This window comes from Schistocerca nitens, chromosome 5 (genome assembly GCF_023898315.1).
Source record: "Schistocerca nitens isolate TAMUIC-IGC-003100 chromosome 5, iqSchNite1.1, whole genome shotgun sequence".
Lineage (NCBI taxonomy): Eukaryota > Metazoa > Arthropoda > Insecta > Orthoptera > Acrididae > Schistocerca > Schistocerca nitens.
Window position 1 is genome coordinate 555,818,180 of NC_064618.1, and position 20,633 is coordinate 555,838,812.

At 37.2% G+C, this 20,633-nt stretch overlaps 1 protein-coding gene across 2 annotated transcripts in view; it reads right to left on the reverse strand.

Annotated features, from left to right (window-relative positions):
• Positions 1 to 517: 517 nt before the first annotated feature.
• The window catches only part of LOC126259885 (calcium-binding mitochondrial carrier protein SCaMC-2-B-like), a 249,877-nt gene continuing 229,761 nt past the window's right edge, over positions 518 to 20,633 (reverse strand). For both annotated transcript variants that reach the window (XM_049956957.1, XM_049956958.1), the window contains 2 exons: positions 15,765 to 15,912; positions 518 to 3,467 (listed from right to left, as the gene is read on the reverse strand). In XM_049956957.1, coding sequence (XP_049812914.1) covers positions 3,268 to 3,467; positions 15,765 to 15,912 — 348 coding nt within the window. In that variant the 3' untranslated portion in view covers positions 518 to 3,267. The remainder of the gene's footprint in view (positions 3,468 to 15,764; positions 15,913 to 20,633) is intronic.

The following is a 20,633-nucleotide window of genomic DNA, read 5'->3' on the forward strand; positions in this document are numbered from 1 at the left end:
TTGCTGCACTGATTTCATACAGCACATTGACACATGCATATCACTTCTATGCCATGGCTTAGGTTGTAGGTGGAGGGTTACATGGCTTCCTGGTACCAGTTCATCATCTACAGCACTTTAAAGTGGCCAATGGGCTAGAGAGAGAGCTAGAGAGAGAGAGAGAGAGAGAGAGAGAGAGAGAGAGAGAGAGAGAGAGAGCGCACACTATGAAGAAAGATTTTTCTTGAAGCTCACTAATATTCTGTCTTGTTTATTTGCCTACTGAGAACTCAGTGCTTCATCTACAGGGTGACTTCTTGTAGTTACCGCTTCCATTATTTATATTCCATGAAGGATTTTCCAGTACAATAAGTGTTTAATATTTCACACATTTATGTAGCCTCTTTCTGAAGCAGAAATTGAAACTCAACTCTTTCACATTCTGCAGACAAGATACACTAAAAACATTCTCATGTACAAGCTGAACAAAACTGCTTTTTATGTATATATTACAAGGTTATTTTATTGCAAAATGGCCTTGAATTTACATCACAGATTCATAAAACATGACTGTTAGACAATTAAAAAGTCAGAAATGCATTTTTATATTCACAAACAATTTCTTTTGTTAGGAATGTACATGTCATGTATAACAAGTCTCAATAAATTTCAGCAGTACATCCATTACATGTTTTCTGGGATAAACAAAATGCATATAGCTTTCTCATGATGCCCATTGTCAAGAAATGTTTTCAGAGTCATTAACAAATTATGTATTAGCATTAATAAAATGCCCATACTTTTTCTTCTCTGAAAATGAGGTACCTAGTATCAGTTAAGACAAATTTTAAACTTTGCTAAATACACAGCCTCATCAAAATGGACAGATCAAACAATAGCACAGGTAGCAGATCGGCATCTGACAAACTTCTAATTTTGGGTCTTTAAGGGGCATATTACAGAATGTAAACAAGAACTACTGACAGAACAAATGCTGCAGGAATTAGAGTGCCCAAGCAACCAGCTGGCAGAGACTGTAGTCATAACGTATGTCGAAATTTGAGCTTACTTAATAACAGGGAGAGGAAAGCCAGCTAGAACCCAACCTACATTAAGCATAGGAAGATGGTCTGTACCAAGCAATGCTGTATCAACTATTTGGCACTGCACGATTCTGAAGCAAAGACACCAAATGGTTCATGTAGTTTGAAGTCTACAGTGTAAGCTAAATTAAATTATTATTTTACCACTCACATGGACTCTTTGGTATTACTTTGTTTTGATCATGTCAGTGCTGGGCACTTCAGAACACTTTAAGGAATTACGTCTTCCCCTGAGATGGAGTATCTCTGCATTACTGTGACACACAAGACAACTATAAGACACAAGTACACTCAAAATAAAATTTTAAATAATGAGTGCAAATCAATACTGTATACTGTGAAAAACAGTAGCCAGTTGCAAACTGTGCTTTGTGACATTAAAAGCAGGAACCTCTCCCTAATTTATTCAGCAAGCCATGCCAAATGCAATAAAATTTTCAGTAGATTGATTTGATTACTCCAAAGCAAACTTTGCACTTGCTGATTATCTCAGCTGATCCCATGGTAATTTATTCCCACTGGGTCTCTTGTTCCTTCTCTACACTTCCAGATCTTTTCATAATGCCTATACCCCTCAACACATAATTACTGTTGGCTTATTCCTTTTATCTCCGACCTACTCTTTTTTCATTGCCCCTCTTCAATTTTTTACTTGGGTTTTTAACCTTATTTTTCGAAGTAGTTTATTGTTTTAATTTTTTGCTTGGTTCTTCCTACACAAACATTTATTCATTGATTTCTATTTCCTAGTTTCCCTACAATGACACTGTCATTTTCTAAGCTGTCATTGTTTAACAAACCATTTAATACTTTGAACTCTGCAATTAGCCCCTGACCCAAAATTTGTTCCTATCTTTTTTCTATTTTGAAAAAAGGTATCACTTGCACCTCTGCCACCATTTCCTCTCTTCTCTCACATTTGATAATGTTTTGTTTCTAAAAGCCCGAGATTGCTCGTCAACCACTTCTTTGTCACTTCTGGCCCATTAATAGTTATAATTTCTACAGTACAGTATGGGAATTTTATTTATGCCAATGCAGTGTCTTTTTTTTTAAGTCTTTCATTCAACAACTTTAAATAATGTCTGTAGCAAGTAACACAAATTTTTTGCTTCATAATTGCATTATTTGATGAATGTCATCCAATGTGTCCTTTTCTCTCACATTCACAAATACATCAAAAATTTCACAAAAATAATGGATAGCACGGTTCCAATATAAAATTATCCATTTCCTATTTGCAATATTTTGTTGCTCTTTCATATGGAGCAGCAATGACACACAAACCAAAATGCTTCTGCATATTTTTTATGCCAACAATTTTCGTGTGTTGTAAATACTGATACAGAAATTTACTAAGACTTAGTGAAGAAAAAAAAAAGAGTACTGCTGAAAACAATTTACTGACACAGCAGCAGTAATACAGTAAAATAAATCCTGACAGGCACAGACAAACGGAATGTATATAATTTAACAGAACATGCACAAGACAAAGTAACATGATGAGATTCAGAGTATAGTGTGTCAATTACCTGACACATACCTCAACCATCAGTAAGTAATAGCTCTAGAAAGTATAGTCTGGATCTAGACCATTCTTTAGAGTTTCAATCAAGATGTATTTAGTCTCTTGAATCATTTATGGAGAAAATGCAATTTTAAGAGTAATATTAGTCTGGCAATTGTACTGGATTCCCTAAAGATGAACGAACTTCTCAAATTTTAAGTTAATTCCCAGAAAACTCAATACTGATTAATCATTAAACAACATTTCTGTTACAGAATTGTATGTCTTACATGCGCGACCGCGCGCGCGCGCGCGCCCACACACACACACACACACACACACACACACACACACACAAAACCAAAATACTTGCTAAGGAAAACACCTTTTTTGGCAAAGACTTATTAAGAAAGGTATTTATCCGGACACAAGAAAATTACACATACACAGAACTCATACATCATATACAAATAATGACAAATGTCTTGTAAACATTATTAAAAAAGAACTATCACTTTCACAAAATTTGAGAAATACTCAGAATCACAGATTAACTGTAACTGTAGTTTTTCAGTTACAACCACAAATAAATTATGACGGATCTATCAACAGTCAGGACCATGTGGTCTTTAGGACTCTTGTAAATTTTAAATAAACAATTCCTAAAGCAAGATGGCATCACGTCATGTTCACTCCTAGTGCCTGACGAACTCTTTCATAAACAACATAACTAATACTGACGGCAGGTGCCACTTTCAAAAAGTTGGGTGTTATTCCACGGTACAGTCCTAGGAAGCCTTCATCTTGGATTATTGTCCGGATTACTCTTGACATAGTTCCATTGTGAGCATGAGCAGACCCATTGCCAGTGGTTATAACTGCAAACAAAAAAATTGAGACTTGTCAAAATCAGTATTCTGGGCAGAAATTTAATATAATAGGCAGCTCATCCCTTTACTGTCTGAATTTCTCTTTGCAGCTTCTGTAAAAAAATTATTTAATTATATGTCAATCTGCTTTTGTAAAAGTTAATTGAAAGTAATTCAAATACTGCTAATTTAGAAAATTAAGTACTTATGAATGAAGGAATTTAGATATTTGCCATAGCATGCTAGTAATATTTATCACTTGTGTCTTATTTGCCAGTGGCCAAATAATAGAAACTGGTCATGGCATGTATAGATCTTGCAACAATTACTGGAAGTGGTAATAGTCACTTTTGTCATGCACACTGTTTTAGTTTCTTGTGAACTGCCTGCAATCTATAATCATAATATCAATTATGCATATCACATAACCAGTATCTGCTCTGATCAATGTACTGTGATGTATGGGGAGGAAAGAAGAAACTGCCTATACAATGTACTTTGACATTTTAGATTTCCTGTCAAACACTTCCTTAATACACCGATCCCCTAAGTACAGTGGCAGCATTGTACCATATCTTCCATCTTGTTAATGCAAGTAGCAGTACCTATGGATGCCACCGATGATATAGGGTGTATCAAAAAGAATGAACTTATTTTAAAAAATCATAACTATTACACTATTTGAAATATGTGCATGAACAACGTACTGTTGGAAAGAACAACCTCTTGAGTTTTACACGGTCGCTGCTACGTAGCAGCAGTGTGCTCCCATTTCACTTCTAGTAAAAATGGTGTCGGGACAACAAAAAGCGTTTTGTGTTCTACGTTTTGTGCAGTGCGGATCAGTAATAAATAACTGTTCAGTGTGACTTTCGTACTAGGTACGCTGTGGATCCTCTTATAGCACAGATCATTAAATGATGACATGAACAACTCCGTGAAACAGGTTGCTTGTGTAAAAGCAAATCTCCGGGCTATCCCCGAGTGTCTAACACGGACATCGAATACATCCACCACAGTTTCACAAGGAGTCCAAAGAATTCCATTCACTGTGCAGCTCAACATGCCCCCGATGTCTGTCTGGCAAGTGTTGCGTCGACTTTTATACATGATACCATACAAAATTCAGCTACTGCAAACTCTTCGTGAAGGTGACAAACAACAACAAGTGGAGTTCTGTAATTTCATTCTTCGTAAGACGGAGGTTGATAGTTTCCTTCCAAGGTTAGTGTTTAGTGATGAGGCAACATTCCATTCAAATGTAAAGGTGAACCATCAAAATGTGAGAATATGGGTTACAGAGCAACCAAATGAAGTTGTACAATATGAGAAGGACTCTCCAAAATTTAATGTGTTTTGTGCAGTTTCATGGGAAAAGATGCTAGTCCATTCTTCTTTGCCAAGAACACTGTTACAGGAAGTACGTATCTCTATATGCTTGAAAAACTTTCTTTTCTCACAGCTGGAAACTGATTCGAACAACCTCATTTACAAACAAGGTGGTGTACTGTCACACTCTAGAAGCACGGAAATTTTTAAATCAAAGTATTACTGAACGATTGATCAGTCACACTGGATCAAATGATTCAGCCTTACATTACTGGTTTCCAAGGTCACCGGATCTGACTGTTTGCGATTATTTCTTGTGGGGGTTATAAAATACTCTTTAAGTACCTCCATTATCAACAGCAATGAATGAACTACAACGTCACATAACAGCACTTGTGCAAGGTGTAAATCAAGACAAGCTCACCACAGTGTGGGAACTATTTGAATACCACACTGACATGCCATGCATCTCAATGGGGGTATACTGAATCACCTATGAAAAGGTGAGTTTCCCTTTCATTAAAAAGAAAATTAATTTTATGTGTTTATTAGTTTCAGAAATATAGATGTGCCAAATCAGATGATTCTTTTTGATACACCCTGTACATTTACTTATAGTTTTAGGGGCACCTGTGGTCTGTTACCACAGCAGTATTGCACTAATAACTAAAAATACAATGCAATTGAACTGAATTCACACAGGTTTACCATATTTAAATTTTGTAATTACGTACGTGATTTTTGTCTAATGTAGCATAATCAAATACACAGCACCCAAAGCCTCCTTAGGCAGTCTTGCCTAAGTATATATATTCAAAGTACTACATGTCATTTATACTATTTCTGGAAACTACAACAAAATTTGCCTGGTATTTTAAAGTGTGTTTCATTCTGAGCTGCTGCAGCTTATATAATCTGAAACATAGCAAGAATTATGGTGTATCTACCAAGATAAAAACAGGTTAAAGAGGATATTAAATTCTGATTAAACTACTCATTATTTTATGTTTGTTACTGGCACTACAGTCTTACCATCACGTTTCAAGTGCATTTCACTTACAGCTTGGACAATAGGGAGCAGCTGCTAACACAGGTAGAATGTGTTTTTGCCAGTTGCATTATGGGCCACAAACATAGTTTGAGAATGTGTTACAAATGTATACCACACTGAACACTGCCACTTAACTGTACTTGGTTGTTCTATACAGTCCAGGATACCTTTTTCTTGACATTTGAATGTACCTTACACCATTACACTATGCTATTTTCAACACTGTGCCTTTAAAAATGTGTATCTACCCAATGTAAAAAAAAAATGCTGACAAAAGGACCTCCTGGACTGTACAGAACAATCAAACAGTTTGATTGCAGCACACATGTAAAATGGATTACATGAAATGCAATGAAGACAATTAGAAAATGAAAAATGTGAAACTGGTCTGGTGCCTAAACAAACCGCCTTCCAATTGGTTATGATGATGGACTTCATACCCTAAAATTAATTTTTTTTAACCATTTCATAAAATGTAGAAGCTACAGCAGGATAAACATGCATTAAAACATCACGCAAATCATGTTGCAGGTTCCAAAAATAGCAGAAAAGTCACATTCTACTGTGAAAATTTACTAATGCAAGATACAGCCTTGAAAATGGAATAAAAAAAATTTACTATCGACAAGAAAAAAGGTCAATTTATATGCCTACGTACTTTAACAATCCTTGACACAGACTATGTTTTGTATGTTTTTTATGTAAATTTTTCTCAATAAATATTGGTTGCATTGTGTATATCTCCAAGACGGTGTACCCCAGGCAAGACTGTTAAAGCAGGATGGCTAAAGTCTACACTGCTGACAGCCATACTGTATCAAAGATTGCTTATGGCTATTCACGACAACAGCACTAGATAACTAACTGCAACAATGGCTCTTCTCAGAGCCAAACAAAGATAACACAATTTTGGACCAAGTATCCACAGTTTACAGATCAGTGTAGAAGGACAACCAAAAGACAAATGTCAGTACATGAGAAAATGGGCCATTGGTCTTAAGACCAATATCCCAGTTCTCCAAGAATCCCACCTAAAAGAAGATGATATAACAAAGGGTAAAATAAAATAATGGAAAATCCAGGATGGAATAAGCATCTCTGCTATATCGCAACAACCATCATAAGAAAGGGCGAATTTCAAGATGATAGAGTTAGAGGAGCAACGCGTTTCCATTAAATTTTGCGTAAAACTCAAGAAAATCTTTACAGAGGCACACCAGATGATGCAGGAAGCCTACAGTGATGAGTGCTTAAGCCATATTTGGTATTATGAATGGTTCACACAGTTTAAAATGAGTGGATGGAAGTTAAACATGACCTCCCTCATTCAGGACGCCCTTCGACACCTACCAATGATGTTCATGTCAGGAACATCAATGAAACTGTGCGGGGTCAATCAAAGACTGCCTGTCCAAGAGGTTGCAGAAGAATGTAACATTCCAGTTAGATCATTTCGTGGAATCCTGACATGGCACTTGCATCGTGTTGCCGCCACGTTTGTCCCACGGCTCATGAGTCAAGATCAGAAAGACCTTTGCCTCACAATCTGTGAAGAGCTTTTGAATCGCGCAAACGAGCAGATAACTGGTGACGAGACGCGAGTCTGCAGTTATGATGTTGAGACCAAGGTTCAGTCTTCACAATGTGTCAGGAAAGGTCTTCCACGACCAAAAAAAGCTTGTCAGGTCATGTCACATGTCAAAGACATGCTGACTGTTTTCTTTAGCTTTGAAGTATTAATTCATCATTAATTCATGCCACAGGGAAAATTGTTAATTGATGGTACTATCATGACGTGTTGGGATGCCTGGCCGAAAATGTGAGAAGGAAAACGACCTGGAATGTGGCGAGACAATTCATGGCTCTTGCAACACAATAACGCACACACACATTCATCTGTGATGGTGCACGACTACAGCACAAGAAATGAAATCACAGGTGCTGCCTCATCCCCCGTACTCTCCAGACTTGGCTCCTGCAGACTTTTTTAATTTCCAAAGTTGAAAACCCCACTGAAAGGACAAAGATTTACAATGACAGATGAGATAATATTCTTCATGCAATCTAACAAAAGGTGTACCAAGACTGCTTTGGAAGGGGAAACGGCATTGGTAGTATTGTATCAATTGTGGAAGAAAGTATTTCGAAGGAGACCATGCACAACAAGTAAAAGGTAAGTGTAGAAAAATTTTGTGAACAAAGTTCTGGAATTTTTTAAACTGACATCGTGTACATAAGAAATAGCCTATAATACTAAGGGAATGGGACACCAAGAGATCAGTGGCATCGAAGTGATCACTCTGTAGTCAAGTGGCTTAACTACTGTTTCAGTCTACAAAGAACTGAATGTCCAGTGCCACCATCTGTACCTCAGGTGCATATACAGGGTGTTACAAAAAGGTACACCCAAACTTTCAGGAAACATTCCTCACACACAAATAAAGAAAAGATGTTATGTGGACATGTGTCCGGAAATGCTTAATTTCCATGTTAGAGCTCATTTTAGTTTCGTCAGTATGTACTGTCCTTCCTCGATTCACCACCATGATTTCATATGGGATACTCTACCTGTGCTGCCAGAACATGTGCCTTTACAAGTACGACACAACATGTGGTTCATGCACGATAGAGCTCCTGCACATTTCAGTCGAAGTGTTCGTACGCTTCTCAACAACAGATTCGGTGACTGATGGATTGCTACAGGCGGACCAATTCCATGGCCTCCACACTCTCCGGACCTCAACCCTCTTGACTTTCATTTATGAGGGCATTTGAAAGCTCTTGTCTACGCAACCCCGGTACCGAATGTAGAGACTCTTCGTGCTCATATTGTGGCCGGCTGTGATACAATATGCCATTCTCCAGGGCTGCATCAGCACATCAGGGATCCCATACGACGCAGGGTGGATGGATGCATGTATCCTCGCTAACGGAGGACATTTTGAACATTTCCTGTAACAAAGTGTTTGAAGTCACGCTGGTACGTTCTCTTGCTGTGTGTTTCCATTCCATGATTAATGTGATTTGAAGAGAAGTAATAAAATGAGCTCTAACATGGAAAGTAAGCGTTTCCGGACACATGTCCACATAACATTTTCTTTCTTTGTGTGTGAGGAAGGTTTCCTGAAAGTTTGGCCGTACCTTTTTCTAACACCCTGTATACTTAGGTGATTGCAACAGCTGTCACACAACCTGGGGTTACAAAAACAGTGATGAAAACAGAGAAAGTTAGTAGAATGGTCTGACAGAAAAAAACTGGCTTAGTTATGTCACAGAAATGAGAAACTTTCACTCAGCTAGATGGTGCACTGATGCAAACACACTTCCTCTGAATCATACCGAAAAGCTCTAAAACACTTCCCAAGATGCCAGTACTGCCCCACAACAATCAATACATGGTTAGAGATACCTATCATTAACTCCATTAACAATCCAAGATGGAATTTCGGAACAGTGATACTCGGGAGGTTGACAGCAACTTTTCCTGGACAGCCCAAGAAGTATAAAACTATAAGAGATTTGTGGGAATCATAATTGGTGCAGTCAAACATAATATACCATAAGGTCTCAGGACACATTACATCCATAGCTGGGATGATGCAAGACGGACTGAAAACCATGAAACTGGTAAAATACTAAAACAGCTAAACCAAACAATAAAGCAGAAATGAATTGTCTTGACTTCCAGCTTAAATTTCACTCACTCTCATAAAATCAAGGGCTGCAAAAGGTCCCTGTAGACTCAACCACAAAAGAAAAGATAAAGGATGAACTTAATGAAATCAATAGCTACCTTCATAATAACACCACCTTATCAGATCCATTTAATGAAAGACATATGTGAGGCTATCAAAACATTGAAAATGAGGAAAGCAGAGGACTGGATAGCGCAGTCACTGAATTTATAAAACACAATGGGGAACATTGAAGAACCTGGCTTAAGTCATTCTGTAATGATATACTTGAGACAGGAAAAGTACCTCAAAGTTCAAAATTGCACATACACTAGCAGTCCTCAAATCAGGAAAGCCAGCAGTGATCACTCAAGTAACTGTCCAATTGCACTGCTGAATGTGTGCTTCTAAACTACTGGAACGACTTTTTCTTAACAAAATTCAAGGAATAATAAATAATGTAACTGCAACAAATCAGGCTGTGTTTAGAAGCCAGCACAGTTGCTGTGAACAGGTTATAACCTTGACATTCTACAGTGAGGCTGGATTCCAGAAGAAACTAAAGTCATTGGTGGCCTTTGTTGATCTGATGGCAGCATATGATACTGTGTGGCTAAACGGACTGCTGCTGAAGCTAAAATAGCAAGCCCCAAGTAAGGAACTGATGACACATATGGGAAATATGTTAACCAATCATTACTTCATGATCAGAATTAGAAAAAAAAAAACAGAGTAAGTCATTTACCACAAAAAATGGGCTTCCCAAGAATCTGTCCTAGTAATCTTGCTCTTCGACCTGTACACCAGTGAGCTTTGACACTAGTGTACCCAAACAGCTGAATACTGTGCCCCAGTATGGCAACACGGTGCTCATACAAGGAAACTAGCCATATGAATGAATCAATCAATGAGAATCATTACGGGGACACTAAAATCCCTTGTCTGCACACCATCAGTAACATTCAATGGTGTGAACTGTGATGCCAAGAAGCAACCAGTCAAGGATGGAGGAACCTACATAGAACCTGTCACATCAGATGCAATGCTATGATGCACAAGTGAGGTCTCAAACTCTCCAGTCTGCAACAGTGGGGCCCAAGAACAAACCAATCAGCATATTGTCAGAAACAAGTACACAGGATTGTCCAATGACTTTAATAAAGCTGCTACCTCTGCTATCAGTTGGCTTCATTCACTAGATGCTGAACTCTGATTAAGCATACCTATTTTAATTATAATCCCAGTTTTATAGTTTAAATGTTCTCCTTTTAGCATCACTGAATTCCTCATTTTCAGAATTTTAATCTATTAGCTTTGTGCTTAAATCCTGAAATGTGTAACTGCAAACTACATATATTTTTTAATATTTGCTATTATTCCTAAATCCTTAAATATATATTTGTAAACTATTTCAATGGTAGCCAGTGAAAACCTCTTAATTATTCTGTTAAATTTTAGAGGATTAGCATGGACAGTTTCTTAAAGAATATACAAAGTGATACAGATAATGTTGCTACATGTGTAACTATATAGCAGAAGCCCAGTTATTCACAAATTAAGAGAAATCCATGTGCTTTCAAATTTCTCTTTGACAGCACAGTTCCTGGTTACTGGAATGATGAGGCTTTCACAGGCAGATGGCATTACAAGGTTTTCATTGCCTACCATCAATTTGTATTTATCAATATTTGTTGCAGTTACCTCTTGTAATTTTTGTGAAGATGAATAATATTACCAAAACATTACATTAATATTTCTTCTCCCCCCCCCCTCACACACACACACACACACACACACACACACACACACACACACATACAAGATTTTTTTTTTTTTTGTAAAACGTGTGAGAGATGCTAACAAGAATTCACGTATGGAGTTCCCAAAGGCTAGCCTCAGGTCTACCATGTATGTAAATGATCTTCTTACTAATAAAGAACAAGCAGAATTACGTATTTTATCTGAGCATACATACGGCAACAGAAGAAATTGTAACACCAATGATAAATGTAACACACGGCAAGGAAATAATAAACTGGATGGAAACCTCAAAATTCTTAGGTGTATATATTGATGAGAATTTAAACGGGAAAAGCCACATTTTGGAAATTCTCATACAACTTACTTCAGCCTCATTTGCACTTTGATTCATAGCAAATCTTGGGGAGGGAGAGGGGGGGGGGAGAGAGAGAGAGAGAGAGAGAGAGAGAGAGAGAGAGAGAGAGAGAGAGAGAGAGAGATCAGTAAGTAGACATTGTGCATATTTTCAGTCAATAATGTCATATGGAATAATGTTCTAGGGTAACTCATCTTTAAGAAAGTTCTTCACTGTTTAGAATGTGCTGTAAGAAGAATATGGGATGCTAACTCATGATCATCAATTAGACATCTGTTCAAGGAGTCAGGCATTTTGTCTACTGCTTCACAGTAATTTATTCCCTCATGGAATTTGCTGTAAATAATCCACTGTAGTTCAAAAGGAATAATTATGTGCTTAATTACAATACCAGAAGAAAATATAGTATTCATTACTCCACATTACAGTAGTCTTTAGCACAAAAAGGTATTTCCAATGGTGCAACAAATTTTTGATCACCTTCCCAGTAATACAAAATGTTGGACAGATAGCAAAGTAATATTCGGAAAAAAAGTTTCTCTTTGACTATTTCTCTTTTGTAGAAGAATATCTGTAATTGTAATGTGTAGAATGTGGTGGGTAGGAATTACAACAACTATATAAATGTTTGACATGGATCCATATTTACAAATTAGTTGTAAATGTAAAAATGACTTCAGATCATTACAATTTATCATGCAAATTATCCATGCAACATGGAACTATCTAAACAAAACTAATATTCTTTACCAGAATTCAATTAATAACCATTCTTTTGCAAGTTGATCTTGACACATATCTTGCATAAAGTAAAACTGCATGCCAACAACTGTTGTAAGATGCCACTATCACAAACCTACATTAGTAAGTTGAACCATCCTACATTTCTCAAAACAGTTCACGAGTTGCATCACTGAGCTACAGCCACAGTAATCTACAGTTTTGCATACATTCAGCTGTCAGCATCAATATTTCACTCAATGTTATCCTATGCAAAGTATATGTCAAAAGCAACTGCAACAGAATGCATAAAAAGAAACAAAGTTTGATTTCTATTGCACTTCTGGCAGGACGTAGGTGCTTGCAGGAAAATGGCTTTAGCACGCTTGGTGTAATGTGCAGAGGTTTTCCATACTGTCTTGGCTTCTAAGATGAATACAATTTGACGGGGAGAGAGAGATAGAGATGCTAGCAATAAATCTTTAAAGACTTTCCCTCGCTTAATCAGTTTCAGATTACTTACAGGAAGGGATAGTTAATTGGTTTTTAAAAAAAAGGGGGGGGGGGGGAGGGGTCTGCACTGGGAATGGAATTAGTATGTACACACATACTGACCACTGTTTTTCCTTTTTCACAGTAAAATTTAGTTCATTTTGAAATTCCAGAACAACTTCCATTCTCTTGCCAAAGGGTAACAAATATTGCAAAAAGTGTGATTCAGAACGACACGCCTGTAGTAAAGGAAGCATATTTGACAAAGTTGACTGTAAAACTAGAAGGGGAAGGAGAAGAAATGACAACAAAAGGAACTGCATACAATACAATATCTATTTGGCTTTTCTTTCAGATATCAGCCATTTAGTAAGAGAATAGTGCAATTAAAATACAAAAATTGAGAAAAAGACACAAAAAACAAAATGTGAATGGGCAGAACAAAAAGAGGAATGAGGTGAAGTCCAGAAGGGTGGCAGCTAACAGGCTATGCCCCTATTTTCATGTATTTCTTTTGGCTTTACTGGGGGTTGCAACTCATTAATGTAAGAATTTATGTTACTTTGTTTTGATGAATGTATGCACCTATGTAATAAAATGAAAATTCCATGCAGAGATAATCTTTTAACTTATCTTAACTCTCTTTAAGTATTTGGTGTTCGTAAGTTGATTCCTCTGGAATGTAGAGAGAAATTCTTTGTCGTCTCAAAAGTTTTTTGATGCTTCTACGAAGACACAGTACATTTTTAACTCCTATCAGTGTGTAACGCCGGAAATGCATATCCTCCTATTTCCATCTATTGTACTGTAAGTTTTTTCCTTAATTTGTTACCTGAATATATGACATTTCTGTGCCTTTATATATTGTAATTGGTTTACTATATATATATATATATATATATATATATATATATATATATATATATATATATATATATATGTCGATGTATAATTGGTTTGTTTCGTAAATATTATTTGTATTTTTACGCTGGGTCTTGCCTAGGGAAAACTGATATCGAACAATTACATCGATAGGTCGTGTGAAGAATCAAAGTGTGTAGGATCTTTGGTAGGGTTAACTCTGCCGCGTGGAGCGCGGGCAGAGCAGTTGGAGTCTGGCTGGAGTAGCAAGTGGAGCAGGCGTGTGGTGTGACGCTCCCGCGAGTTGCCCCGCTTTCGGGGTTTAGCAGCATGTAATTGCGCTCGACTTGCGATGATAGTTTCTGACACGGTGTCGCGGACGGGAAGCATTAGCTGGCGCACATCAAGAGCCCGTTTCGTCTGGTGACCGTGTTGAGAAGAAGGCGCGCCAACATCCAGCTTCTGCAACAGCGACGGCCGACAATGAGTGACCGTCGCCACCTCCTCGATCGACGGCTTCAAACCTTCAATCAACTAACAAGGAAGACTAAAAGCACGTGAAGTTTCAGAACTGTATGGCAGACCTCAGCTTTTCAAATTGTTCCATTTGCCTCGCAAAATTACAGCAACTCAGCATGAACCTTTGTTGCTCATTGTCCCAATTGCATTACCAAGCAGGGTCCCTTCCTTTTCCGAAATGAAACCGAGTGTCGTTGAAATTCAGACGCCAGCATTAAAGTACTATCATTGCATTTCATTACTTTAGTTTCCAAGTGCAGTTAAAGCATAGCTGGCTACAATAGTTAGATTACACAAGCACAAATTAAGAGTGCGAGTTTTGTTAGCATATTTTAGCTTACCTGTGACTGCAGCTCAGCTTGGTACGTACTAAATTTTATTATTGTTAATTATTCAGAATCATTTAATTCAAGTTCAAAGTTAAATCTCTTGTTTCTAAATTGCGTAGAGTCAAGTTGCTTTTGAAATGATTGTTGAGGTAGTCCAAGACTAACCGTATTCTGCTGGATTTCGATGTGCTTCAGAAAGAACGCTCACTATTAACTTCAGTCACTAAATTAACTTTCGATTTTCCGGTTTTATTAATTCTTTTGCTAAATTAAGTCAGAGTGTAGCGAAATTTATTACTTCTGACAAACTTTCAGTTTTCACACTACACGTGTCAACCTTCAGTTGCCACGCTTCTAGTGCTAATTATATGTGTAATAACCTTTCTTTTTTCAGTTACTATAGTAATTGTCCTTAGGACTGGCGACCGTGATTTCCCCCAAATCTCAAATATCTAATTACCGCTAGTTAATTGTTGACGTAACGGCCGCACATTTACTTTCTTTATTAACTTTACCCCTTTTCAAAATTAATTTCCACCAGTTTCATTTGCATTTTTCCTTTCATTTAGATGTAACCCTTTCCTCCCTCTTTACCGACAGATTAACTTCGGTGACGATTGCTTTCCCAAATTTCCCATTAGGTACACGCGGTTTAATTTTTCACTGTCATTAAGGTCGATAAGTGAGGGGGAGGTTACAAGTGAACATACTTACGTAGCACTTTGCAGGCATTTGTGTTGCAATGCATCTACACTTTCCCCTACAAATGAACTATGTTTATCAGTAGCAGTAAGCTTCCTGAAAAATTCTTGAAAGAAGGCAGCTCTCCTGCCTTTGGTAACTTTTCTGTCATGAAATTGTCAGCATAATCACAGCCTATAGATCAGTGTTACATGGCTCTCTGGAAACTGCATTTTAGATTAGGTTTGAAATCAATGTAGTGTTTGTAGCTCCCCATGTTAATGAATTCTAAATTCAAGGTATTCAAACTATTAACTAATGTGTCTAATACGTGCCATTCATCCATGCTACAACTAACATTAATTATCAAGAGAAGTAAGTAGACAAAGTGAAGATCAATATGCTGTACAAATAATACATTATCAGACTGTAATACAACCAAGGAACTTGTTAACCACAAGACACACCAAAACATACTGCTTTGTTAGACTTTACAGCTTACTGTAGCTGAAATAGAATATTAAAATTTCTTACCTTGTGCTTGTAACCTTGTCCTAACAAGTGCTAGTGGATAACTGCAAACCTGCCCACACGTACTTGAAATAGTCCCACAAGTTAGAAGTAGTAGGACACTTGGCGTTGACCCGTCATTGTGCTTGCGAAGGTATGTGTTCTTGAGTGTCTGGAACAAGCAGAACAATGACAGCTATTATAACCATTTTCTAATAGTATTGCTTCAAACACACCTAAGAAGCCTATCTGGCATATTTCTTTACTACAGGAGTGGTTTACGAACATTTACAGTTTTCCAAAACAATTATCAACTCAACTTCAAAAAGTATGAAGTTTCCAAAAATAAATATTTATCTATCAGAAACTAGGAAAAACCATTCTACAGCTGACTGACAAACTAAGATTAGTGCACAATTTTGAACTTAGAATCATACGATTTCATTTCCAGATCTGGCCGAAAGTTTGTGAAATCTGTAGAATACATGATAATCAGGACTCACAGGGCATTACAGCACAGTACGGAGATAGTATTGCTGAATTAATCATTAGTGAGAAATCTGTTCCACCATTACATCCATTTAGTTTTAATTATTGAATAACAGAAAAGCACAAAAATGTTCTGCATCTGTGCAGAGGCCATACCAGGGACTCAAAATGCGTGGCCTTATATGCCACAACTGTACACTAGGACAATACAAAGCAACCACCTAAAAACTGACAATGTGGAAATTAACCTTCTAGTTAGCTAGACTCTGAAATTTGTCCACATATGGGATGACATCTTTTTGCCACTACTAGCTGATTTGCGTTCTCCAATACATACAAGGAATATAATTTATGACTATTTCTTTTTGTCTAGAACTTGTCAATTTAGTAAGAACTGTAGCAATTGGTGAAAGTGATGTGTTTGAAAGTCTGCAACAGGTATTGGAAGCAAAAACCTCAGATTTACTATTTTTTTGACTGCACGTTAGGGTTTAACACATTGACAGAAAGGTCTTTAGAGGTTGAGCATAATCTCAGAATGAGGAAAAGAAATCAGCCAGGCTCTTGCAAACAATCATCATTACATTTGCCTTAAACAACTTATACAGAAAACCTGCATGTACATGGCCAAATGGGGATTTGAATTGCTATCCTCTCAAATATGAGTCTAGTGTCTTAGCACTACATCACCTCTCTCAGTTTATTGCTTTGAGGTTATGAGAATTTATTTGCTCGAAGAATGTATTTAAATGATGAGCTGTTTAAGGCTGCAAGCATGGCATATCATCCACATACCTGATCCAATATTTGACTTGGTAACTAATGGAGCATTCACTTAATTTTTTCTACAAATTTAAAATAGTAGGCAAATCGGAGAGCAACTCACATTGAGGCCATGTGATTGTCTATAGAGTATGTCCTGGTGCTGAAAATAATTCTGTTATAAAATTTTTCCAAGTGGCAGAGATTATATCATGGAAGTCTAAGTTGTTTACTGATCTGCTCATAGGCTTACACACCCATCAGTATGGTACTTACGAACAAATTACATACATCAAATGATGATAGCTTGTAACTAGGTGGGACAGATAATACTTTAAATTTTTATCATCAGTGGTAGAGAGTTTCATGTGCCAAGCTTGAGTTTAAGTTCTCTTTTTAATTTATGTCATCAATATAATGGGTGCTCTGACCAGCAAGTAGTAGGGAATGAAGACTGTTCCACTGAAACAAGTTCCTTATGTTAAATACTGAAGTTACTAAAATCTAAGGATCAGATGGATCATATTAATGAATGAATGAATGAATGAATGATTATTAATTCCAGAAAAAAGAACTTTTAAGATTTTATTAAGTTTTTCAACAGGTTATTAAAACTGCAGTTGGATCTTCCATCAATTAGTGAAAATTTGAAGTACAAAAGAATTGGTAGCATTTATTAACACAATCACTTTCACTTAAACACTGGAATGAATTACGTACCCGTCTTTGTAGTGATGCCACCATTTTCTTCTTGAACTTTTTTATATATCAAACCCATTATGTGAAGTTACATTGCTACTGACAATAACAGAGTTACTAAATGTTTGCTGTAACATCATCTTTAGGAGGTCTTATCAGTCAACTTGGTCAACTAGGTGGTGGAATCATTCCGGTTAACTTTATGAAGCAATCAGTCAGTGCAGTTGACATTAATGGATGGAACACACACTTCATCTACTTACAAAATAAGGGATAAGGAACGCAGACACTAATTTCACAGTGGATACTGTATCACAACCTACGTGAGGAATGCTGCTGGTCACACCTGGAGGAGCAGCGAGCGTCACTACGACTATACAAAAATAGAAAAAGAACATGTTATCGTGAATTGTGCGGATTTGATAGTAATGTAAGAAGAGAATTAGCAGCTTTGTGAGCTGCAATTTTCAGTAGTATCATTTGGGCTAGACTAGAAGACTGGATTATTGTCAAGCCTATAAATTCAATGAAAGCATCCAGGAGAGGTTCCAGTCTTATAGATCAGTGTAGCTGTCACCAGTAGCTGCAATGCTTTGCAGACAGAACAAAATGACTGACACAACACAGGAAGTTAAATAGCAGTCCTTCAGTACAGAAGGTAAAAGTGGACGCCAAGTGTTGGAAATTTTTTTTTACAATGACTAATTTGGTTTTATTGTTGTTTAGCAGTCATAGGAGGGGAATGTCAGATCCTGTAGGAAAGTATCTGGGAAGTGATCATCAGTTTGCTAGTATTTTTAAGCCAACTGTAGTGTTTAACGATGTTACCTGTGGTTTAGGTGCTCTGGGGGAGGATCTTGGAAAAGCATATCACGGAACAGTAGGAACTGACACATCACCCCTCACTCAACTGTACCATACATGGCATGGTTTGCACAGCAATGCTTCTGGTTAAGAGGCTACTTGCACAGCTAACTGACAAAAGAATCCAGTCTGGCCAAACAGTATCCACCTCACACCAGTGGTTCTAAATTCGTTCTGCAGACCAGACTTGAATTGCAGAATAAATATAATTACAGTTGAACCAGCTACTAGCAGAACAAAATAATGTGGCTTCAACATAGCCATGGACATTAAAAGTACATGCATTTAGTATCTTCCAGCAAAACATTAGAAGCGTCAATCAAAAGGATGAAGTTTGCATGTCCATAATACCTGAAAATGAAGGGATGGAATGGAATGTTGGCAGACTTCTTGTGCATATCAGGCCATCATATGGAAGTCACAGAAATTGAACAGATTCATCTTGGTGGATACAAGCTAATATTACACTACCTTAGAACCAGCAAGAGAGAAGCGGGAGTGGCTCTACATGCAAAAGATGTAGAAACTCCAAGCCCTCCAGGTCACTGAATACGGTGTTGAAAAGATCTTTGAGTACTGTAGCGTAATAGTACATCAGGAAAAATACATGCTTGTAATACCGGCAATTTACAGGCCACCAACAGGAAGTATCTTACGCTTCATAAAGGAGCTAGAGAGGTTAATACAGTTATGCAAACTTAACTGGATTATCACTATTTGTGGAAACTTTGGAGCTAATTTTTTGTTTGCATGGATTGACCGAGTTGTTGTGTAAAACTTTGGGTCATTTTCCTCCATAAGAAGTCCCTGGGAGGATCGAAGAATGAAGAGCAATAGCCACTGACAGTGTGTTTCAAAATGAAAGGCAGAAATAAAGACATGAAAGTCTTTCAGTTTTGTTCATTATATCCTACTCCTATCAAGATCCTACCAAAGGCCAAGCTCTTTAATAAATGTGACAAGCAAAGACACACTGTTCACAACAGCAGAACTATTCACGTGATGTTATAATAAATATTGTCTAAGGGTCCAATCCAGGCTATTGCTGCAAAGTGACACAGTTTTTTCTAGTTCAGCACATGTATTTCTGTGTACATTTTTTGTAATAAAATCTGGAAAATGTTTACCAATATCACAAAAGTGAGAAAAATAAGATTGGTTAGTAGTTAATAATGATGTCTCAGTGAAGTAGTCAATATGAGCATACATTGCTCTCCCATAGCGTGAGATTTCTGTAAACCAGACCATTAACCATTAATCCTTTCACTGCTACAGAAGTGCTCTCTGCATTCTGTGCTGAGGGTTTTTATTATGGCTAAACTGCTCGCCAAATACTGGTGGCTGTGCTACGAGATGGTGTTCTGATCCATACGAAATACATATTCATGTGGTCATGGCAATCATTGTATCTTATAAAAGATTCAAGGTACTTAAACAAGTTTTTTTTAACAGCACGCAATGAGGCACATACATTGTATGATAAATACTCTAAAATTTTTTATTCATTGACATTTGGAAGTAATTCGTCTGCAGCAATGAGAGGTTGGCAGCTCAGGACGCATACAAATAGGAAAACCCAAGCGGCGCACACACACACATCTGCAGCGCCTGGGGAATGGCGTAGCAGGATAGGTATATACACAGACAGCAGCGAAGGGGTTAAGTGCTACATAGGATATGGCTTGAAATGTCAGATAAAGTATGAACAATAAAAGAAAAGTGTTGTCTGTTTAACAGTGAATATTGGTTTGTGACTGATGCGGTCTTGATTAGGGCACCTCAGATAGATGCGTAATATAGACTGTGGACAGTTGTGCTCAATCTATCACCTTTATAATCTGATACATAATTTGGAGCAATGTGAAATAATACTGAAGAGAAATCGGCAAATAAATATCTAACTAAGCAGAAAATTCAGCAATATGAATATGCGATTAAATTTTTAGCAAGTCACCATGCAAGAAATTTTATTATTATCAGTATTACCCTATAATAAATATATCTAAAAACAAAGATGCTGTAACTTACCAAACGAAAGCGTTGGTATGTTGATAGAGACAAAACACACACAAACACACA